This window comes from Sabethes cyaneus, chromosome 1 (assembly GCF_943734655.1).
Source record: "Sabethes cyaneus chromosome 1, idSabCyanKW18_F2, whole genome shotgun sequence".
NCBI lineage: Eukaryota > Metazoa > Arthropoda > Insecta > Diptera > Culicidae > Sabethes > Sabethes cyaneus.
Window position 1 is genome coordinate 68,149,287 of NC_071353.1, and position 26,508 is coordinate 68,175,794.

At 42.4% G+C, this 26,508-nt stretch overlaps 1 protein-coding gene across 1 annotated transcript in view; it reads right to left on the bottom strand.

Annotated features, from left to right (window-relative positions):
* Positions 1-23,549: 23,549 nt before the first annotated feature.
* Positions 23,550-26,508, bottom strand: part of LOC128744583 (insulin-like growth factor I) — a 28,221-nt gene continuing 25,262 nt past the window's right edge. The window contains exons 2-3 of the mRNA XM_053841709.1: positions 23,844-24,191; positions 23,550-23,780 (exon numbers count right to left, since the gene is read on the bottom strand). Coding sequence (XP_053697684.1) covers positions 23,628-23,780; positions 23,844-24,191 — 501 coding nt within the window. The 3' untranslated portion in view covers positions 23,550-23,627. The remainder of the gene's footprint in view (positions 23,781-23,843; positions 24,192-26,508) is intronic.

Below are 26,508 nucleotides of genomic sequence, written 5' to 3' on the forward strand. Positions count from 1 at the left end.
GAGATGAGATCAATGAATCTCGGATGATCTTTGTCACTATCTCGAGTTTTGCAAGCCCCCCAGTGGGCGGCGCTTCCGACGGCGGGTCACCGGCAACACTCGCGACCGGCTCGTCCTGAATGATCTAGTGTTACTATAGATAGTTTTTGTGGTCTTGTTATTGATTAATGTTTTATGGAAGAGTCTCGAATTTCTCGAGTTGGATTAGTTTTTGAGTTTCGCAAAAATTTCTGTTTTATTTGTATGAGAGTCCATATCCCCCTACCACAGGGGTGAGAGGTCTCTAACTATCATAAAAGAAATTCAAGACTCAAAAATCTCCTACATGCTAAATTTGGTTCCATTTGCTTGATTAGTACTCAAATTATAAGGAAATTTGTATTTCATTTGTATGGGAGCCCACCCTCTTAAAAGGGAAAGGGGTCGTAATACACCACAGAAAAAAAATTCTGCCATCTAAAACTCTCACATGCCAAATTTGGTTCCATTTGCTTGATTAGTTCTAAAGTTATGAGCAAATTTGTATTTCGTTTGAATGGGAGCCCCCCCCCCCCTCCTAAAAAAGTAAGAAGTCCTAATTCATAATGGGAAAAATGGTTGCCTCCAAAAACACCCACATGCCAAATATGGTTCCATTTGCTTGATTAGTTCTCGAATTATGAGGAAATTTGTATTTCATTTGTGTAGAAGCCCCCCCTCTTGAAGTGTGGAAGGATCCTAATTCACCGTAGAAAATATTTTTGCCTCCAAAAACCTCCACATGCCGAATTTGGTTCTATTTGCTTGATTAGTTCTCGAGTTATGGGGAAATTTGTATTTCATTTGTATTGGAGCCCCCCCTCCTAATGTGGGAAGAGGTCCTAATTCATCACAGAAAAAAATTTTGCCTCCAAAAACACCTACACGCCAAATTTGGTTCCATTTGCTGGATTAGTTCTCGAGTTATGAGGAAATTTGTATTTCGTTTGTATAGGACCCCCCTCCTAAAGTGGGGAGGGGTCCTAATTCATCACAGAAAAAAATTTTGCCTCCAAAAACACCTACACGCCAAATTTGGTTCCATTTGCTGGATTAGTTCTCGAGTTATGAGGAAATTTGTATTTCGTTTGTATAGGACCCCCCTCCTAAAGTGGGGAGGGGTCCCAATTCATCATTGAAAAAAAAAATTGTCTCCAAAAACACACATATGCCAAATTTGGTTGCATTTGCTTGATTAGTTCTCGAGTTATGAGGAAATTTGTATGGAAGCCCCCCCTCTTAAAGGGGAGAGGAGTTATAATTCCTCTTATAAAGAGGGGAGGGGTCTCAATTCACCATAGAATAAATTCTTGTCTCCAAAAAAAACACCCACATGCCAAATGTTGTTCTATTTGCTTGATTAGTTCTCGAGTTAGGAGGAAATTTGTATTTCATTTGTACAGGAGCCCCCCTCTTAGAGTGGGGAGGGGTCCTAATTCACCGTAGAAAATTTTCCTGCCCTCGAAAACCTTCACATGCCAAATTTGGTTCCATTTGCTTGATTAGTTCTCGAGTTATGAGGAAATTTGTATGGAAGCCCCCCCTCTTAAAGGGGAGAGGAGTTACAATTCCCCTTATAAAGAGGGAGGGGTCTCAATTTACCATAGAATAAATTCTTGTCACCGAAAACACCCACATGCCAAATTTGGTTCTATTTGCTTGATTAGTTCTCGAGTTATGAGGAAATTTGTATTTCATTTGTATAGGAGCCCCCCCTCCTAAAGTGGGGAGAGGTTCTTATTCATCATAGAAAAAATTCTTGCCTCAAAAAACACCTACATGCCAAATTTGGTTCCATTTGCTGGATTAGCTCTCGAGTTATAAGGAAATTTGTATTTCGTTTGTATAGGAGCCCCCCCCCCACTTAAAGTGGGGAGGGGTCCCAATTCATCATAGAAAAAAATTTTGTCTCCAAAACCACACACATGCCAAATTTGGTTCCATTTGCTTGATTAGTTCTCGAGTTATGAGGAAATTTGTATGGAACCCCCCCCTCTTAAAGGGGAGAGGAGTTATAATTCCCCTTATAGAGAGGGGAGGGGTCTCAAATTACCCTAGAATAAATTCTTATCACCGAAAACACCCACATGCCAAATTTGGTTCTATTTGCTTGATTAGTTCTCGAGTTATGCAGAAATTTGTTTCATTTGTATGGGAGCCCCCCCTCTTAGTGGGGGGAGGGGTCTCTAACCATCACTAAAACCTTTCCTGGCCCCAAAAACCTCTACATGCAAATTTTCACGCCGATTGGTTCAGTAGTTTTAGATTCTATAAGGAACACAGGACAGACAGACAGACAGACAGACAGACAGACAGACAGACAGACAGACAGACAGACAGACAGACAGACAGACAGACAGACAGACAGACAGACAGACAGACAGACAGACAGACAGACAGACAGACAGACAGACAGACAGACAGACAGACAGACAGACAGACAGACAGACAGACAGACAGACAGACAGACAGACAGACAGACAGACAGACAGACAGACAGACAGACAGACAGACAGACAGACAGACAGACAGACAGACAGACAGACAGACAGACAGACAGACAGACAGACAGACAGACAGACAGACAGACAGACAGACAGACAGACAGACAGACAGACAGACAGACAGACAGACAGACAGACAGACAGACAGACAGACAGACAGACAGACAGACAGACAGACAGACAGACAGACAGACAGACAGACAGACAGACAGACAGACAGACAGACAGACAGACAGACAGACAGACAGACAGACAGACAGACAGACAGACAGACAGACAGACAGACAGACAGACAGACAGACAGACAGACAGACAGACAGACAGACAGACAGACAGACAGACAGACAGACAGACAGACAGACAGACAGACAGACAGACAGACAGACAGACAGACAGACAGACAGACAGACAGACAGACAGACAGACAGACAGACAGACAGACAGACAGACAGACAGACAGACAGACAGACAGACAGACAGACAGACAGACAGACAGACAGACAGACAGACAGACAGACAGACAGACAGACAGACAGACAGACAGACAGACAGACAGACAGACAGACAGACAGACAGACAGACAGACAGACAGACAGACAGACAGACAGACAGACAGACAGACAGACAGACAGACAGACAGACAGACAGACAGACAGACAGACAGACAGACAGACAGACAGACAGACAGACAGACAGACAGACAGACAGACAGACAGACAGACAGACAGACAGACAGACAGACAGACAGACAGACAGACAGACAGACAGACAGACAGACAGACAGACAGACAGACAGACAGACAGACAGACAGACAGACAGACAGACAGACAGACAGACAGACAGACAGACAGACAGACAGACAGACAGACAGACAGACAGACAGACAGACAGACAGACAGACAGACAGACAGACAGACAGACAGACAGACAGACAGACAGACAGACAGACAGACAGACAGACAGACAGACAGACAGACAGACAGACAGACAGACAGACAGACAGACAGACAGACAGACAGACAGACAGACAGACAGACAGACAGACAGACAGACAGACAGACAGACAGACAGACAGACAGACAGACAGACAGACAGACAGACAGACAGACAGACAGACAGACAGACAGACAGACAGACAGACAGACAGACAGACAGACAGACAGACAGACAGACAGACAGACAGACAGACAGACAGACAGACAGACAGACAGACAGACAGACAGACAGACAGACAGACAGACAGACAGACAGACAGACAGACAGACAGACAGACAGACAGACAGACAGACAGACAGACAGACAGACAGACAGACAGACAGACAGACAGACAGACAGACAGACAGACAGACAGACAGACAGACAGACAGACAGACAGACAGACAGACAGACAGACAGACAGACAGACAGACAGACAGACAGACAGACAGACAGACAGACAGACAGACAGACAGACAGACAGACAGACAGACAGACAGACAGACAGACAGACAGACAGACAGACAGACAGACAGACAGACAGACAGACAGACAGACAGACAGACAGACAGACAGACAGACAGACAGACAGACAGACAGACAGACAGACAGACAGACAGACAGACAGACAGACAGACAGACAGACAGACAGACAGACAGACAGACAGACAGACAGACAGACAGACAGACAGACAGACAGACAGACAGACAGACAGACAGACAGACAGACAGACAGACAGACAGACAGACAGACAGACAGACAGACAGACAGACAGACAGACAGACAGACAGACAGACAGACAGACAGACAGACAGACAGACAGACAGACAGACAGACAGACAGACAGACAGACAGACAGACAGACAGACAGACAGACAGACAGACAGACAGACAGACAGACAGACAGACAGACAGACAGACAGACAGACAGACAGACAGACAGACAGACAGACAGACAGACAGACAGACAGACAGACAGACAGACAGACAGACAGACAGACAGACAGACAGACAGACAGACAGACAGACAGACAGACAGACAGACAGACAGACAGACAGACAGACAGACAGACAGACAGACAGACAGACAGACAGACAGACAGACAGACAGACAGACAGACAGACAGACAGACAGACAGACAGACAGACAGACAGACAGACAGACAGACAGACAGACAGACAGACAGACAGACAGACAGACAGACAGACAGACAGACAGACAGACAGACAGACAGACAGACAGACAGACAGACAGACAGACAGACAGACAGACAGACAGACAGACAGACAGACAGACAGACAGACAGACAGACAGACAGACAGACAGACAGACAGACAGACAGACAGACAGACAGACAGACAGACAGACAGACAGACAGACAGACAGACAGACAGACAGACAGACAGACAGACAGACAGACAGACAGACAGACAGACAGACAGACAGACAGACAGACAGACAGACAGACAGACAGACAGACAGACAGACAGACAGACAGACAGACAGACAGACAGACAGACAGACAGACAGACAGACAGACAGACAGACAGACAGACAGACAGACAGACAGACAGACAGACAGACAGACAGACAGACAGACAGACAGACAGACAGACAGACAGACAGACAGACAGACAGACAGACAGACAGACAGACAGACAGACAGACAGACAGACAGACAGACAGACAGACAGACAGACAGACAGACAGACAGACAGACAGACAGACAGACAGACAGACAGACAGACAGACAGACAGACAGACAGACAGACAGACAGACAGACAGACAGACAGACAGACAGACAGACAGACAGACAGACAGACAGACAGACAGACAGACAGACAGACAGACAGACAGACAGACAGACAGACAGACAGACAGACAGACAGACAGACAGACAGACAGACAGACAGACAGACAGACAGACAGACAGACAGACAGACAGACAGACAGACAGACAGACAGACAGACAGACAGACAGACAGACAGACAGACAGACAGACAGACAGACAGACAGACAGACAGACAGACAGACAGACAGACAGACAGACAGACAGACAGACAGACAGACAGACAGACAGACAGACAGACAGACAGACAGACAGACAGACAGACAGACAGACAGACAGACAGACAGACAGACAGACAGACAGACAGACAGACAGACAGACAGACAGACAGACAGACAGACAGACAGACAGACAGACAGACAGACAGACAGACAGACAGACAGACAGACAGACAGACAGACAGACAGACAGACAGACAGACAGACAGACAGACAGACAGACAGACAGACAGACAGACAGACAGACAGACAGACAGACAGACAGACAGACAGACAGACAGACAGACAGACAGACAGACAGACAGACAGACAGACAGACAGACAGACAGACAGACAGACAGACAGACAGACAGACAGACAGACAGACAGACAGACAGACAGACAGACAGACAGACAGACAGACAGACAGACAGACAGACAGACAGACAGACAGACAGACAGACAGACAGACAGACAGACAGACAGACAGACAGACAGACAGACAGACAGACAGACAGACAGACAGACAGACAGACAGACAGACAGACAGACAGACAGACAGACAGACAGACAGACAGACAGACAGACAGACAGACAGACAGACAGACAGACAGACAGACAGACAGACAGACAGACAGACAGACAGACAGACAGACAGACAGACAGACAGACAGACAGACAGACAGACAGACAGACAGACAGACAGACAGACAGACAGACAGACAGACAGACAGACAGACAGACAGACAGACAGACAGACAGACAGACAGACAGACAGACAGACAGACAGACAGACAGACAGACAGACAGACAGACAGACAGACAGACAGACAGACAGACAGACAGACAGACAGACAGACAGACAGACAGACAGACAGACAGACAGACAGACAGACAGACAGACAGACAGACAGACAGACAGACAGACAGACAGACAGACAGACAGACAGACAGACAGACAGACAGACAGACAGACAGACAGACAGACAGACAGACAGACAGACAGACAGACAGACAGACAGACAGACAGACAGACAGACAGACAGACAGACAGACAGACAGACAGACAGACAGACAGACAGACAGACAGACAGACAGACAGACAGACAGACAGACAGACAGACAGACAGACAGACAGACAGACAGACAGACAGACAGACAGACAGACAGACAGACAGACAGACAGACAGACAGACAGACAGACAGACAGACAGACAGACAGACAGACAGACAGACAGACAGACAGACAGACAGACAGACAGACAGACAGACAGACAGACAGACAGACAGACAGACAGACAGACAGACAGACAGACAGACAGACAGACAGACAGACAGACAGACAGACAGACAGACAGACAGACAGACAGACAGACAGACAGACAGACAGACAGACAGACAGACAGACAGACAGACAGACAGACAGACAGACAGACAGACAGACAGACAGACAGACAGACAGACAGACAGACAGACAGACAGACAGACAGACAGACAGACAGACAGACAGACAGACAGACAGACAGACAGACAGACAGACAGACAGACAGACAGACAGACAGACAGACAGACAGACAGACAGACAGACAGACAGACAGACAGACAGACAGACAGACAGACAGACAGACAGACAGACAGACAGACAGACAGACAGACAGACAGACAGACAGACAGACAGACAGACAGACAGACAGACAGACAGACAGACAGACAGACAGACAGACAGACAGACAGACAGACAGACAGACAGACAGACAGACAGACAGACAGACAGACAGACAGACAGACAGACAGACAGACAGACAGACAGACAGACAGACAGACAGACAGACAGACAGACAGACAGACAGACAGACAGACAGACAGACAGACAGACAGACAGACAGACAGACAGACAGACAGACAGACAGACAGACAGACAGACAGACAGACAGACAGACAGACAGACAGACAGACAGACAGACAGACAGACAGACAGACAGACAGACAGACAGACAGACAGACAGACAGACAGACAGACAGACAGACAGACAGACAGACAGACAGACAGACAGACAGACAGACAGACAGACAGACAGACAGACAGACAGACAGACAGACAGACAGACAGACAGACAGACAGACAGACAGACAGACAGACAGACAGACAGACAGACAGACAGACAGACAGACAGACAGACAGACAGACAGACAGACAGACAGACAGACAGACAGACAGACAGACAGACAGACAGACAGACAGACAGACAGACAGACAGACAGACAGACAGACAGACAGACAGACAGACAGACAGACAGACAGACAGACAGACAGACAGACAGACAGACAGACAGACAGACAGACAGACAGACAGACAGACAGACAGACAGACAGACAGACAGACAGACAGACAGACAGACAGACAGACAGACAGACAGACAGACAGACAGACAGACAGACAGACAGACAGACAGACAGACAGACAGACAGACAGACAGACAGACAGACAGACAGACAGACAGACAGACAGACAGACAGACAGACAGACAGACAGACAGACAGACAGACAGACAGACAGACAGACAGACAGACAGACAGACAGACAGACAGACAGACAGACAGACAGACAGACAGACAGACAGACAGACAGACAGACAGACAGACAGACAGACAGACAGACAGACAGACAGACAGACAGACAGACAGACAGACAGACAGACAGACAGACAGACAGACAGACAGACAGACAGACAGACAGACAGACAGACAGACAGACAGACAGACAGACAGACAGACAGACAGACAGACAGACAGACAGACAGACAGACAGACAGACAGACAGACAGACAGACAGACAGACAGACAGACAGACAGACAGACAGACAGACAGACAGACAGACAGACAGACAGACAGACAGACAGACAGACAGACAGACAGACAGACAGACAGACAGACAGACAGACAGACAGACAGACAGACAGACAGACAGACAGACAGACAGACAGACAGACAGACAGACAGACAGACAGACAGACAGACAGACAGACAGACAGACAGACAGACAGACAGACAGACAGACAGACAGACAGACAGACAGACAGACAGACAGACAGACAGACAGACAGACAGACAGACAGACAGACAGACAGACAGACAGACAGACAGACAGACAGACAGACAGACAGACAGACAGACAGACAGACAGACAGACAGACAGACAGACAGACAGACAGACAGACAGACAGACAGACAGACAGACAGACAGACAGACAGACAGACAGACAGACAGACAGACAGACAGACAGACAGACAGACAGACAGACAGACAGACAGACAGACAGACAGACAGACAGACAGACAGACAGACAGACAGACAGACAGACAGACAGACAGACAGACAGACAGACAGACAGACAGACAGACAGACAGACAGACAGACAGACAGACAGACAGACAGACAGACAGACAGACAGACAGACAGACAGACAGACAGACAGACAGACAGACAGACAGACAGACAGACAGACAGACAGACAGACAGACAGACAGACAGACAGACAGACAGACAGACAGACAGACAGACAGACAGACAGACAGACAGACAGACAGACAGACAGACAGACAGACAGACAGACAGACAGACAGACAGACAGACAGACAGACAGACAGACAGACAGACAGACAGACAGACAGACAGACAGACAGACAGACAGACAGACAGACAGACAGACAGACAGACAGACAGACAGACAGACAGACAGACAGACAGACAGACAGACAGACAGACAGACAGACAGACAGACAGACAGACAGACAGACAGACAGACAGACAGACAGACAGACAGACAGACAGACAGACAGACAGACAGACAGACAGACAGACAGACAGACAGACAGACAGACAGACAGACAGACAGACAGACAGACAGACAGACAGACAGACAGACAGACAGACAGACAGACAGACAGACAGACAGACAGACAGACAGACAGACAGACAGACAGACAGACAGACAGACAGACAGACAGACAGACAGACAGACAGACAGACAGACAGACAGACAGACAGACAGACAGACAGACAGACAGACAGACAGACAGACAGACAGACAGACAGACAGACAGACAGACAGACAGACAGACAGACAGACAGACAGACAGACAGACAGACAGACAGACAGACAGACAGACAGACAGACAGACAGACAGACAGACAGACAGACAGACAGACAGACAGACAGACAGACAGACAGACAGACAGACAGACAGACAGACAGACAGACAGACAGACAGACAGACAGACAGACAGACAGACAGACAGACAGACAGACAGACAGACAGACAGACAGACAGACAGACAGACAGACAGACAGACAGACAGACAGACAGACAGACAGACAGACAGACAGACAGACAGACAGACAGACAGACAGACAGACAGACAGACAGACAGACAGACAGACAGACAGACAGACAGACAGACAGACAGACAGACAGACAGACAGACAGACAGACAGACAGACAGACAGACAGACAGACAGACAGACAGACAGACAGACAGACAGACAGACAGACAGACAGACAGACAGACAGACAGACAGACAGACAGACAGACAGACAGACAGACAGACAGACAGACAGACAGACAGACAGACAGACAGACAGACAGACAGACAGACAGACAGACAGACAGACAGACAGACAGACAGACAGACAGACAGACAGACAGACAGACAGACAGACAGACAGACAGACAGACAGACAGACAGACAGACAGACAGACAGACAGACAGACAGACAGACAGACAGACAGACAGACAGACAGACAGACAGACAGACAGACAGACAGACAGACAGACAGACAGACAGACAGACAGACAGACAGACAGACAGACAGACAGACAGACAGACAGTCTAAATGTTTAAATTAACTGCTTTTCTTCGCTTTTTGGTATTCTTGTCCAATTGCGAGTAACAGCGAGTGAAGATAATGACAATTAAAATCTGAAATTAAAGAAAAGAAAACACTTTCTGATTAAATTCCACTATTAATATTTTCGACTACGACTTGCAGGCTTCATTAGTGTCTGTTCTCGAGGCGTGCAAGTCGTAGGCGAAATACGAATCCGTCGCAAATAAATATTAATAGTGGAATTTAATCGGAAAGTGTTTTCTTCTCTTTAATTTCAGGTTTCGTATTTCAATAAGTCGCTCCAAAAAACTTCGAACAATTGAAATGTTTCTTGCTTTTCTTGAATTTCAGCGCAAATTTCAAAATTGCAAAATACATACATACACACATACATCACACATACATTGAATACAATTGACATTTGATTGATATATTTTGATTTTCCACGTTTTAACGGTTTAATAAACGGTGCTTAAGTGTTAAAGTTTGAATAACTTTTGAATGAATCGTCCGATTTTCAATAACTCGATTTCCTTTGATTGATCTCAACAGTTGTTTTCAAATAATAATAAATTATAGAATGTTTTTCATTAAATTACTGCTTATATGTTACAAAAATATGGTTTAAATACTATTTTTTCACATTTCTTTATGTAACTATTAAACCAAAAGCCCAACTGTCACGAAATTTAAAAGTTAAGAGTTTGAAAGGCTCCTCTTTCCTATGCAATCAATTTTATTCAAATCGGTTAAGGCACCCCTGAGAAAATGAAGTACCATATATTTCGTATTTTTTACATAACTTTTGAACTAAAGGTCCGCTTAGTATGAAATAGCGAACAATGGGACACCAAGACCTTTCATTTGACAATAAGTTCATTAAAATCGGTGCAGCCATCTCTGACAAAAGTTGGCTCAATCAAAAGCGTCACACACATACACACATACATACATACACACACATACACACACAGAAAATGCTCAGGTTTCGAAACTGAGTCGAATGGTATCTGACATTCGGCCCGCAGGACCTTCTTTCCATTTTCAGTTTTCCGAGTGATTTCTATACCTTTATACTATCTATACCTATAAAGAAGGATTTCTGTCTGTCTGTCTGTCTGTCTGTCCTGTGTTCCTTATAGAATCAAAAACTACTGAACCAATCGGCGTGAAAATTTGCATGTAGAGGTTTTTGGGGCCAGGAAAGGTTTTAGTGATGGTTATAGACCCCTCCCCCCACTAAGAGGGGGGGCTCCCATACAAATGAAACACAAATTTCTGCATAACTCGAGAACTAATCAAGCAAATAGAACCAAATTTGGCATGTGGGTGTTTTCGGTGACAAGAATTTATTCTAGGGTAATTTGAGACCCCTCCCCTCTTTATAAGGGGAATTATAACTCCCCTCCCCTTTAAGAGGGGGGGTTTCCATACAAATTTCCTCATAACTCGAGAACTAATCAAGCAAATGGAACCAAATTTGGCATGTGAAAGTTTTCGAGGGCAAGAAAATTTTCTATGTTGAATTAGGACCCCTCCTCACTTTAAGAGGGGGGGCTCCTGTACAAATGAAATACCAATTTCCTCATAATTCGAGAACTAATCAAGCAAATGGAACCAAATTTGGCATGTGTGTGTTTTTGGAGACAAAATTTTTTTCTATGATGAATTGGGACCCCTCCCCACTTTAAGTGGGGGGGGGGCTCCTATACAAACGAAATACAAATTTCCTTATAACTCGAGAGCTAATCCAGCAAATGGAACCAAATTTGGCAAGTAGGTGTTTTTGGAGGGAAGAATTTTTTCTATGATGAATAAGAACCTCTCCCCACTTTAGGAGGGGGGGCTCCTATACAAATGAAATACAAATTTCCTCATAACTCGAGAACTAATCATGCAAATAGAACCAAATTTGGCATGTGGGTGTTTTCGGTGACAAGAATTTATTCTATGGTAAATTGAGACCCCTCCCTCTTTATAAGAGGAATTATAACTCCTCTCCCCTTTAAGAGGGGGGGCTTCCATACAAATTTCCTCATAACTCGAGAACTAATCAAGCAAATGCAACCAAATTTGGCATGTGAAGGTTTTCGAGAGCAAGAAAATTTTCTATGGTGAATTAGGACCCGTTAGGACTGTACAAATGAAATACAAATTTCCTCATAACTCGAGAACTAATCAAGCGAATTGAACCAAATTTGGCATATGTGTGTTTTTGGAGACAATTTTTTTTTCAATGATGAATTGGGACCCCTCCCCACTTTAGGAGGGGGGGTCCTATACAAACGAAATACAAATTTCCTCATAACTCGAGAACTAATCCAGCAAATGGAACCAAATTAGGCGTGTAGGTGTTTTTGGAGGCAAGAATTTTTTCTGTGATGAATTAGGACCTCTTCCCACATTAGGAGGGGGGCTCCCATACAAATGAAATACAAATTTCCCCATAACTCGAGAACTAATCAAGCAAATAGAACCAAATTCGGCATGTGGAGGTTTTTGGAGGCAAAAATATTTTCTACGGTGAATTAGGATCCTTCCACACTTCAAGAGGGGGGGCTTCTACACAAATGAAATACAAATTTCCTCATAATTCGAGAACTAATCAAGCAAATGGAACCAAATTTGGCATGTGAGAGTTTTCGATGGCAGAATTTTTTTTCTGTGGTGTATTACGACCCCTTTCCCTTTTAAGAGGGTGGGCTCCCATACAAATGAAATACAAATTTCCTTATAATTTGAGTACTAATCAAGCAAATGGAACCAAATTTAGCATGTAGGAGATTTTTGAGTCTTGAATTTATTTTATGATAGTTAGAGACCTCTCACCCCTGTGGTAGGGGGATATGGACTCTCATACAAATAAAACAGAAATTTTTGCGAAACTCAAAAACTAATCCAACTCGAGAAATTCGAGACTCTTCCATAAAACATTAATCAATAACAAGACCACAAAAACTATCTATAGTAACACTAGATCATTCAGGACGAGCCGGTCGCGAGTGTTGCCGGTGACCCGCCGTCGGAAGCGCCGCCCACTGGGGGGCTTGCAAAACTCGAGATAGTGACAAAGATCATCCGAGATTCATGATTTATGTACAACACAGGTTAATTTGTGGCAATACGAAGTTTGTCGGGTCAGCTAGTATATTTATATAGTAGAAAGGCGAAACTATTGACAAATAATAATTTTGTATGTTTAATGATACGAATTAAACATAAATTTCCACTATATTCATAAAAGCTCATTTCCAAAATAAATAATCTTTATAGTGAGGAGTGAAAAACGACATTTTGATAGCGTCTTTATTAAGACCGAGTGCAAATGACTAAATTAATTATTAGCTCAAGCGAACTTGTTACTTTGGTTATTTAGAAACTATTCTACTAAGTAATGTGAAAAAGTGTACTTATTCTTTTGTATCGTTCGCTACGCGTTACGATTACGTGTTGACTGAAAGTGATGTTTAAGTCTATGCCGAGACATTGTAAAGTCAATGGTTTCGCAGTATTGATTGTACGAGGCCATCATACGATTTAATGGACCGAATTTTGCATAATTCGTGCGATAATGGCTTATGGCAAATAAATTTCGATTACGAAGTTGCCGAGTAGGTGTATAAAAGTTCAGTTTTGATAAAAGTGTTGCTGAGTCAATATGCTGCGAAACGATATCGTTTACAAATAAGACCATTGCATATTTACGACGCTCTTTTAATGATTGTATATTTATAAGCATGCAGCGTGCTTCGTATGATGGAAGAGGAAATGTTGTCCAACCTAATTTACGAAGGGCATATAAGAGAAATTGTTTTTGTACTGATTCTATTCTCTCTTCGTGCTTGATGGAAAACGGTGACCATACAATGCTGAAGTATTCCAGTATTGACCTTACATAGGCAATGTATAATGTTTTGATTGTGTATGGATCCAAAAAATTGTAGCTAAAACGTTTAATGAAACCTAGCATGTTATTTGCCTTGTGTATTATTGCGTTATAATGGTCGATAAAATTTAGCTTGGAGTCTAAGATAATTCCTAAATCCCTAACTTTTTCACATTTTTCTACTGTTTGATTTCCTAATCTGATTGAGAGTTCTGGTGTAGTTCTTTTTCTGGTAAATGTTATTAGATTGCATTTTTTTACATTGAGTTCTAATAGGTTTTTTTTACACCATGTGTAGAATATGTGTATTTCGTTCTGGAATACATTGATGTCTTCCTCATTTTTTACTTCCAAAAAGAGCTTCATGTCATCGGCATATATTAGCACTTTAAGTTTCTTGAGAATGAAGGAAATGTCGTTTACATACAAAATGAAAAGAAGAGGTCCCAAATGAGAGCCTTGAGGGACCCCAGAAGTGACTTGAATTGGATTCGAGTTCTTTCCGTTAAGTTTAATTATTTGTTGGCGATTAGATAAATACGATTCAAGCCATTTCAGGAGCCCTGGTTGAAGTCCGTATAAAGTGCTTCTACATGGTTTCCATTATCCATTGCATTCAATGAATAGTCAATAAATTCCAGTAAATTTGTCGTAGTCGAGCGTCCTTTGAAGAAACCGTGTTGCATTTCTGTAATTCTGTTTTTAATTTGCAGGAATAATTTTTCATTAATAATTGCTTCGAAAAGTTTTGGAATGCAAGAGATTATGGCAATACCACGATAATTACGTACGTCAGATTTCCTACCTGATTTAAAGACAGGTACTAGAAAAGAGCTTTTCCATATTTTTGGAAAGATTCCGGATTCCAGTGATAAGTTAAAAAGCCAAAACAAAGGAGCTGTAAACTCCATTGCAAGATTTTTTATGAAAACTGGAGGGATTCCGTCGGGTCCAGGGCCTTTTGAGGCATCTAAATTTTTTAAGGCCTGCAAAATGTCCTGGGCATGAAGTTGGTTGACACCTATGTCCACTGAAAATTCCGGATAAAATGCAAAATAGTCGCGATCGCGATCTTCTTCAGAAAATGTTGTATAGATTTCTTGAAAAAATTTTGCAAACAGATTACAACTCTTTTCCGAGTTATCCCCAACACTTTCATCAAGATGCATTATGGATGGAAAGTTGTCAGATTTTAGTTTGGTTTTCACGTAATTAAAGAAGTTTTTAGGACTGGACTTTATTTCAAGTTCAATTTTTGAGTTGTACTCTTCAAATGCATTGCTGATTGCTAAATTAAGCTGGTTGCATATGTCCAAGTATATTGCTAAATTTTCACTATTGGCGTGTTTTTTATAAGTTTTATGGGCTGTTTGCGATTTTTTAGATTCTTAATTTGGCTGTTATACCAGACTGGGCTTTTTGAATTTTTGTGACGTCTTCTTTTCTTTGACGGTATGTTCTGTATCATTATTTCTAACAAAATTTTATAAAATATGTCTACAGCAGTGTCGACATTTTCTTCATTCTTGAGAATATGTTGCCAATTAACACAGTTTAATCTACCTCTAATACTTTCATAGTTAGCTTTATCGTATTCAAAAACTTCTTCATATTCGCAATCGTTGGGTCTTTGGTATTGGTGTATAAATAAAGAATATTCAATTGCTGTGTGAAATGCCTCATTTTTCCAAAGTGGGTTTAATGATTCAGTCACACAGAAGTCTTCGTAAATGTTTGTGAACAAAAAGTCTAGATAGCAATTTTGTTGGTTTTTAATTTTATTAATTTGGTTCAGACCCAAATTAGCAGTTTTGTCAAAAATGAACTGCAAGGTTTCGTTTTCCCCAACGATTGGAAGTAAGATACATTCATTTTCAGAGTCCGGAATGAAGTCTGCATGGCGTTGATTGAAGTCTCCATAGATGTGAACTTTAACCTCAGGAGGCAGTTGTGATCAGGGATGCCACATATAATTCTGTGTTTTTTGTTGGAAAAATCTGACAATCTGTACGGCGAGGAAAAATATCTGTGCAAAAATCTGTCCAATCCAAAACAATGAGAGTGAAAGAGATAGAGAGTCATTTTGCTGGCTATTTACGACTCTTTCACTCTCATATAAAAGCTCAAAAATCTGTTTATTCTGTGTAATTTGGCGAAAATCAGTATTCTATGCATACAGATTCTGTACAGGCGATTTCTTTTTTATATCTGTTAAACACAGAATAATCTGTGCATGTGGCAACCCTGGTTGTGATAAGATTTGTTCGGCAATTTGTAAAACTGCTTCGTAAGATGATTTATGAGCATGCTCTGGAGGAAAATACACTGAGGCAAATACATGTGTTTCACCTGCTATACGTGATTTCACCCAGACATGCTCAAATTCTTTAAATTTTGTTGTCATTATAATTTCAGAATTGAAATTAGACGACAAAGCTATGAGGACCCCGCCACCCGACTTCTTTTGAGACTCAAGAAAATTTCTGTCGTCTCTGAATACGTTAAAGGCACTTCCGAAAATTTCTTCACTTTTTACGCTTGCGTCCCAGCTTGTTTCAGTTGCCAGAATAATAGAAAAGAATGAACTTTGTAAATTTTTATAGATTTCTTTCATTTTTGCTGGACTTTTCATGCGATTGAAATTTTGACAATAAATTAAAATTTCAGTCGTATCCTGTCTTAGTGAAGAAATGAATGGAAGTGGGTCTGGGTCGGTTGAAGAAATAATTAAATTAGTTACCTCTTTCTCATCGAAAGGAGTCGTTACTTCCGAAAATTTTGTCTGGAAATTCGTACCGGATTGTTGAATTTGTCGGCGCTTTCCCTTGCGCGTTGCAGATACTGAATTCGCTGGTTCTGGAGATGCCGCCGGTAAGATTCCAAGTCGTCAGATGCCACCTGTTTCGGTACTCCAAGTTCCTCATGCACCTCTATAAAGATTTTCAGGAGATCCTGCGCTGCGACGGGTAGTCCTTCAGATGCTAAATTCATTTTTATGCTGGTGTTCGTCATACCTTCGTAGCAGAACACTGGTTCCTTGTCGTACATGTAAGCCAGGTAAAGGCGAACGAGATACATAATTTTCGGATCTCGCAGTCGCGCCTTCAGGAACCGTCCGTCTCCGCCAGCTGATTGTTGCGTTAAGCTGACGATAGGTGGGCGCATTGGGTCGAGTGTCCAGGTACGTGTTGGGTGCGCTTGCAAAGGTGGTGCAGTGCTATTTTCCGCTGGTGATGACTCAGTTTCAGTGTGTAATGTGTGGTGGCCTGTGCGGCAAGGATTTAGGGTTTCACCCTTTTGAAAGTCAATGAACTTTCGTACTGAAAGGCCTGCAATTGGGTGGTCTGTGGTTGATGGTGGACCAGCAAATTGTAATTTCGCGGTGGCCAGTAACTGTTTATCCGAACCAGCTGCCGAAAGGTCTTTGTCCAAATGTAAAAGTGCTGAATTCGCTTTGACGTTCGTTTTGAATATGTTTGCATTGGAGCTGCTGCTGCTACTGTTGACGATGTTATTGTTGTTGTTGCTGTTGCCGGGTCTAGAGTTACAGTTATAACTGTCTACCGTGTGTGTATTACTTCTGGGCCTTTGTGTGCTATTGACCGACAAGGTCTTCTGCTGGTTCCTTTTCCGTTGTTTACGCCTGCGTCTAGCTTTGTCTTCCTTTTTTCCTGTAGACGACGGGAGCGCTGCTTGGAATCGTATGAACTCCAATCCGGCCTCCAGTGTCTTTTGTTTCCAATAAAGCGCCAGCCGGAGTTTGGTTCTTTGTTATTTGATTCCTTGATTTCGTCCGGAATTATGACGCAGGTAGTTTTTTCAGTGATTTGGGTAGGCGAAGTAGCGATTGTCTTTGCTATTTCGTCAATTGGGTCCTAAAGCCCTATGTCGTTTTTAGCTTGAATCGATGAGGTTAGGGTTAGGAACACATATTTTGATATTCAATTTTATATTTTTAGGCTATTGCCGTTAAAAACCTTTTTTTTTAATTTTGTGAAATTTTGAACAAAAAATAAACATTTGGGCAACCTTATATAGACAAACTATAGTTGTGCATGGTTGTGTCAAGCGGTGTCTAGACAACACGAATTATAAAAAGAAACCATAGTGTGTCTTGAAATGTCACGGAAAACTTTTTGTTTACCTTCACGTTCATGTGATAGTGTGTCAAAAAGTCAAAAGTTGCAAAGTCAGGAAATGGCTTGGCAATCGCGACCTGAAACATTTTCTGAGTTTACAGCTCATTTTCCGGTTTCCGGATTTTGAGAAAGACGTTCGTTAGTTAGCATAATCTGATAAAACCAAGAGATGACATGAACAACGTTTAAACTATTGGTTATAACATCTCAGTTTAATTAAGGCCCTGGTCAAAATCAGCAATAAGCGTAGTGACTGCACTTGGTCACAGTGTGGATGGCTTCAGTTTTCGGATGCAACACCCGCCATCGAGATGCGACCGTGTTGGGTTAGAAACGCACAGAAATTTTTGGTCTGCCGTTCGCCCTACTGCTGATTCACATCGGAGTAGCAGAACATACCAATCTGATTGATAATACGGTGCCAGTTTCGTTTGGCGTTTTTTTTTCATACTGTTCTGCGGGGTCGATTGTACCGAGATTATACTGTTGGCCATCAGTTTGACATCGTTTAGTCATTCTTAGCGCAAACTAGATTTGGACAAAGTCTAGCACCGTGAATCGATGGATTGGAATACATTGCCCGAATCAAAACTTTTATCCGATAACTAGTACAAATTTGATGTTCCACTTCCTCACGACCAGCAAAACGCAGACAAGCACAAGAGACAACTGCGAAGCTGTAACTGTCAAAACGATCAGCTGCTCTAATGTCAAACCAGAGTTGCCAGTGAGAAAAAGTTATCATTGTTGCCAGAAACGTGTTATTTTCGTTATGTCAAGGAAGATCTCTAATGTCAAGGGAGAATAAATTACAATATTTTTGTTTTTTAATTTTTTAGTGCTCTGCATCTTTTTAAAAAAGAAAAAACTATACTCTGGTAGTCATAATGGGGAGCGTTATCGTTCCTTCTAAAAAAATCATCTTTTTATCACAAATTTTAGGACCCAATTTGCGATTTGACTTCGCAGGCCAGAATGGTATGCGAGTCTGTCAGGTCAGTTCTAAGAGCAGTAAATAATTCTGGAAGTGGGTCAACTAAAGCTGTTTTTGTTATTGCTGTTACTGCTGCTGTCGCTGCAGATTTAGCAACTGCTTCTACTGCAAGCGGGTCTATAGGCTGGACGTCCAAAAGTGATGATATTCTGTTTTTGATTTCTGATGCGCTGGATTTGTTGGTTTTTTCGACGGTCGATAATTTGCTGTAGATGTCTAGAAGTACTTTTTCAAAGTGCTCTAGAGTTTCGTCGTGGGTGGCGCTCAAATTTTTTAAGTTGGTAAGCAATTTGTGATTTGCTTCCAATGTTTTTCCTATGTTGTCTGAAATTTGTGACAACGATTGTGTGATTGCTTTAAAGTTGAGTTCAGCATTGAACTGCGTTTGACAGTCAGCACATAAGAGCAGCATGAATGACCACAGCAATTCTTCCTTATTTCTAGCTGCGCCTACGCAAATTCCGTGGGAAAAGCGATTGCAATTTCCTTCGCACTTCCACAGGTCACGACTGTCGTTGGCGATGCAATTTTTGATGCCACACTTCATGATTACACGCGCGGCGGTACAGTTTAAGCGACGAAAATAAATATGTTTGTAAATAAAAAAGTGCCTGCATGCACGTTTGTCAATATTACTAAAAGTTAAAATACGCGGTACTACGACGCGAGTCAAAAAAGAACGTCCGTTCGGTCGGACGGTTAAACAAAAAGTCTGAATGTTAGGAACTATCGCGGAATTACTAATTTGTCTGCCGCGTCAAAATTGTTCGAAATAATTGTTAGCAGTATGATGTTGTCTCGTACAAAAAACTACATATCTCCAGCTCAGCATGGCTTCATGCCTGGCCGTTCCGTTTGTACGAATTCAATGGAGTTTACCTCTACCTGTGTTTCGCAAATAGAGAATAAGAAGCAAGTGGACGTAATCTACACGGACTTGAAAGCAGCTTTTGATCGAATTGACCATATAATATTATTGCATAAACTTATTCGACTCGGTGCATCTCAACAATTAGTGCAATGGCTCAGCTCGTACTTGCGTGACAGGGTATTGCGCATGAAGCTTGGCTCGTGTATCTCCGCGCAATTCACCAATACCTCAGGTGTTCCGCAAGGTAGCAATATGGGACCACTGCTTTTTTCACTGTTTTTTAACGACGTTACGTTGCTCTTGGATATCGGATGCAGACTTGTGTACGCTGACGACTTGAAACTGTTTCTACCTGTTGGAAAAACTGCCGATTGTTGCCGCCTACAAGCGTTACTTGATACATTTGTTGACTGGTGTAAACGAAACTGGCTCACACTAAGTGTGGCAAAATGTGAGGTGATCAGTTTCTACCGCATTAAAAAGCCGATTGTATTCAACTATCAGATTGAGGGGTCTGAGCTGCGCAGAGTAGACTACGTTAGCGACCTTGGTGTGTTACTTGATACTAAACTAACATTCGACCTGCACCGTGAATCGATAATTCCGAAGGCAATGCGTCAGCTCGGCTTTATTTCGAAAATTGGTCGGAACTTCAACGATCCTCATTGCCTAAAATCGTTATACTGTGCCCTGGTTCGACCGCTGCTTGAAAATTGTAGTACAGTTTGGTGTCCTCAGCAATTAACATGGATCCTGCGCATCGAACGAGTGCAAAGAAAATTCATCCGGCTTGCCTTGCGACATCTACCTTGGCGCAATCCCGAGAATCTCCCGCCATACTCTGATCGATGCCGTTTACTTGATCTTGACTCATTAGACTACCGACGAAAAACCCAGCAAGCTGTATTCGTAGCCAAAGTCATCCATGGTGAAATCGATTCTCCCAGGCTTTTGTCACTACTGGATTTTCGTGCTTCACAACGGACTCTACGTTCTATTGGCCTACTACAAGTTCCATTCCATCGTACTGTTTTTGGATATAATGAACCAGTTACCGCATGTATTAGAAACTTTTTGAAAGTTGAAGAATTATTTGAGTTCGATGAGCCTTCGCATAAATTTTTGCAGAAGATCAAAGCCTCTAATCTGTTATAGTAATTAGACTTCATGTAGACATTAGTCAGATGAATTGCAAATATAAATAAATAAATAAATAAATAAATAAATAAATAAATTTCTCGAAAGGTTCAGTTGGAGGAAATGAGGCTGACGCGAGTTATTGTGCCTTGCCGCAATTTTACGAATCCTACGCAAATTCATATTTTATTAATAACTGTCCTGTACTTACCAAATGCATTGAAAATATGCTTGTCAAGCAAGGAGGGGTACAGTGGGGAGGCAATAATGAGAAACTGATGGTTCAAATTACTAAATTGCAAACATGTGTGGGACACGCAGAAAATAACCACGCTAATAAGATTCACGTGGGAGTCTAAATAGGTGAAATCTCCGCAATATGAGCTCCGTTCCCATATACCCCGTATTACCACTTGCCCCGGGGTACCTTACATATAAGGGTACCGCCAAAGTGCAAGTGACCTGCGACACAACGCGACTTTTCTTGCTGCAGTTATACGCGCAGCAATTTTTCGCCCGAAGTAGGACTGTGCATTTAGTGACATCTGACATGTGAGCGAAGTCGCGTCGCGTTGCATGTCGCTTGCACTCTGGCGGTACGCTTAGGGTACAGCCAGAGTAAACGCGACAGCGACGCGACGCGACTTCGTGCACATTCATTTAAATACGCAGCTCTTTTTCACCGGAAGCAGGGCTACGCATTCAAAACAATATGAGCGAAGTCGCGTTGCGTCGCTGTCGCGTGCCTAAGGCCCCGTACAGAGTACACGCGACACGACTTCGCTCACATTCGTTTAAATAGGCAGCCCTGCTTCTGGCGAAAAAGTGCTGCGCATTTAAACGAATGTGAGCGAAGTCGCGTCGCGTCGCATGTCGCTTGCACTCTGGCGGTACCCTAAGGCCCCGTACTGAGTAACCGCGACTGAGACGCGACACGACTTCGCTCTCATGTTGCTAAATGCACAGTCGGGCGAAAAAGGGCTGCGCGTATAACTACAGCAAGAAATGTCGCGTCGCGTCGCATGTAGCTTGCACTCTGGCGGTACCCTTAGGCCCTGCTTCTGGCGAAAAAGTCCCGCTTACGAAAAAGTCGGATGCCTGGCAAAAAACGAACAGAACCAGTCTTCATTTTTCGCTCGATTCTCTTTATGTCAAATGTGACATTTTGAGGCAGGAAAAAAGTGGTTCATCGGTTTTGCACTTTCGGGCAAAAGGTAAGAGAATAATATGGAACATGACAAAGCAGGTATAATTTAATTGTTAACCTGTTTATTGCACCGTTCTTGCTTCTACAATCCGCTGCTGCTACCCTCCAAAAAAGGAGGGAAAGCTGAATCGGTACAAAGCCGGTTTTTATTCGAAACCTCTGGCAGAAATCCGGCAGAAAACCCGTAGGGCGACATTTCTGCCCGAATCGGATGTGTCATTTCTGCTAGTTTTCACGGGTGACGGCGGCCAGAAATCCGGCAGAATGTCTGGCAGAAAAAGTTTTTCGCTGCCAGGTTTTTGTTCGATCTCTGCCGAATGCGCCTAAGCGGGGTGCTGCGTATTTAAACGAATGTGAGCGAAGCCGCGTCGCATCTCTGTCGCGTTTACTCTGGCGGTACCCTAAGGCCCCGTGCAGAGTAAACGCTACAGCGACGCGACACGACATCGCTCACATTGTTTTAAATGCGTAGCCCTGCTTCCGGCGAAAAAGAGCTGCGTATTTAAATGAATGTGAGCGAAGTCGCGTCGCGTCGCTGTCGCGTTTACTCTGGCGGTACCCTAAGGGTACCGCCAGAGTGCAAGCGACATGCGACGCGACGCGACATTTCTTGCTGTAGTTATACGCGCAGCCCTTTTTCGCCCGAAGCAGGACTGTGCATTTAACAACATGAGAGCGAAGTCGTGTCGCGTTTACTCTGTACGGGGCCTAACACATATAAGATTTACCAAGAAATTTGCCCAAAACAGAATGACATAAAAGGTTAAAAGATCGAAGCAAACAAAATCCACAACTGGAATTTCAATGTGGTGAGATTATATGTAAATTTATAGAAAAATGCACGAATTTCAGTTTTTTATTTAAGCGACTAGATTTTGTATATTACTTAATTTTTATCACAGCCTATATGAACCAGACATCAGTCAGTTTTCTTAATTGCTTCAGAGCACTTTTATATCACATGTACATCATTACTTGGCCAAAAGTAATATAGATAGTGTTTTCGTTTATTAGCCATATATTTTGCGTTGATGTTAGCAAACTCTGGGCGTACAGTACCCACTTCGATTGGAATGCTGTTGAGTGGAAATTTTGTGGTAAGTTGCTGAAAAGATGTATGTTTTTTTGTTATAGAAAATAGCTTTTCGAAAGATAACACTATGTTTACTTCCTGAGGAGCAACATATTCTGTTGCATACGGTGTTGTGGTTCTATGAGTATTTTGGATTGCCGCTTGTTCCGCTGGTGCCGCTTCTGCACTGCTAAGTTCCATACAGTACTGGATTAATGTATCGTCTGTGCAACTGCGTTTACAGCATTCTTCTACCACTCCACGTTTCTTCCGACGGTGACTTTGATGCTGAATAAAGGAGGAACTTAGCTGTGTGTAACCGCCTCTAACTTTGCAAATATCCGAAATTCGATCTGCTAGATATTTTCCACAGGATCTGCGCACTGCTCTACCATGTACGTAGTTGTTGGGCGACAAAAACACGAGAATAGCAAATGTTAGTTCCTAGAATATATAGTAAAAATGTTTTTTATAATTTTAAATTATATCGATAGTGTCAAATGGATTTGAATCGAAAATCGTATCAACAAAGCGTCAATATATAATCTTTTAGATATTTTCTAAATGTTCACAATATTAGAAATTCACCCCAGAAAGAAGTGAGTGAACGTGTAACCCGGCCTTTTCCTTTTAAAAATAGCTAGAGCATTTTATGTGACAAGAGACATGGTGACTTGCTAATATAAATATTGCGCTAACGTGTGCTGATACTGTGACAAAACGCAGTTGCTCCACGGGAAAGCAATATGTAGCAATATCAAAAAGGTTGTTAACTCGTAATACAGTTCCCCCACAATTATGGACCATTTAAGCAGAAGTGTGATTTTAAAACAATCAATTGTAGTGCATACTATTGTTTAAAAGCAGTTTATAAATGTTTTTAGTTACAGAAATATGTAATCTTTCAGTTGATTCAGTTATTAAACCCATTTAGTGCAAGTTTTCCACGGAAATTAAGCTTATATTATGACTGATCAAATACACAATTATGGATCACTTTTGGAAGCGGTCACAATTATGAAACAATTTTCATCATATTATGGATCAAACTAAAAATGCACTTTTTACAGCGAGTTCATTCAATGAACTTTATTCAAATCATGTAATAACATAAAAATAACATGTTTCAAACCTTCTGTGGCTTTTGGTCTGTCTTTAGATGCCTGACGTCCTTCTTCGAAGACACCTACCGATCAACCTTTGGGAATGCTTTTCGAGATTTCACGACTGATTTTTTGTCCTGGAAAAAGAATCTTAGGCTCACCAGCTGCGTTGGCTCCGAAAAGACTAGTATAGGATGAAGTTTTCTTTTTTCCGGATTGTTATTAACGATGTAGGTACAGTGGATCTCGGAAAAGTTAATCGATGCAAGAGTTTAATTTAATCACTGCTATGATGCGACTCTGTATGAAACAGTGGAAAGGCGACAATAAACCGAAAAAATGAAAAATAAACATAGAAGGAAATCGCGCGTATGTGACCGATAGCTCTAAAAACCAGTAAATTCAAACTCTCTAAAAAGTTAAGGAAAAAATAACGTTTTAGATTATTACATGAGAGCTAACATTCACTTAACGGGACATGAATGATTTTGAAAAAATCATTACAGCTTTATTTCAGATTTTGATTCTATAATAGTCTTTTCTGCTTATTTTGATACTAAATTTGTAATGATCCGACCACGGGCAGTGGCTGAATGTGTATGATGTGTATGTGTATGTGTATGATCGTTTTTCGGCTACTTCCCGTGGTCGGATCATTACAAAATTAGTATCTAAATAAGCGGAAAAGACTGCAGAATCAAAATCTGAAATAAAAAAATTAAGATTTTTTCAAAATTTTTAGTCGTTCATGTCCCCTTAACTGTTTGAATTTGTAAAAATTACATTGGAATCAAAGTGATCCATAATTGTGAAAAATTACCTTGTTTTGGTCACTATTATGGATCACTTTGAAAATTACTTATTTTTACAGGAAAATCATTGGCAGCCACCAATATTTCGCTGAATCGTAAAGAACTTAGCTTAATCTTTATGTACGAGACATTTTTTGCTCGAAAATTGGTGATTATGTCACATAGCAACCTTATGAATGAGGAACGTACTGCTTATGCTGATTGAAAAAACGACAGACATTTTGATAGATTCTCGATAACAACTTTGTACGCTCATTGAAAAAGCATCTATGTCGGAATTTAAAGGATGTTTTATGTGTTAAAAGCTAGTTAATAGGGTATATTTTGTTGCAAAAATGCTTCATACCTTAAAACGGTTTGTTTAAATGAGTTATTTAACTTGAAACACAAAAGTGATCCATAATTGTGGGTGATCCATAATTGTGGAGGGAATGTATTGTTTATTGTTCTCTCACTTCTATAGCTCAGATTCTTAAGGAGACACCGAAAGTGGCTAACGTTATTGTGTTAGAGCGACACACACTGTACTGTACATCTCATGTGTTCGTTAAAAACCTAAACGTTTATTTGAATGTTGCATTAGCATTGGTACTATATGTCAAATGGCAGAGCTTGCGAACAAAAACACAGCTGATCCGCAGCCAACCGCACCGACTACTAAAATCCCGAAATATGGTTTATTTTCTTTATCAAGACATTCCGATTCATCTAAGATTTGCAGCAGCAATCCTATTGATCCTATGCATTCAATAGGATGGCTAATTATTCCGTTTGCATTGAAGGCGAGTTCTTTGTTTACATTCTCTAAGCTTATCGATGCGGCAAAAGCAGAAAGCTCTTTAAAAG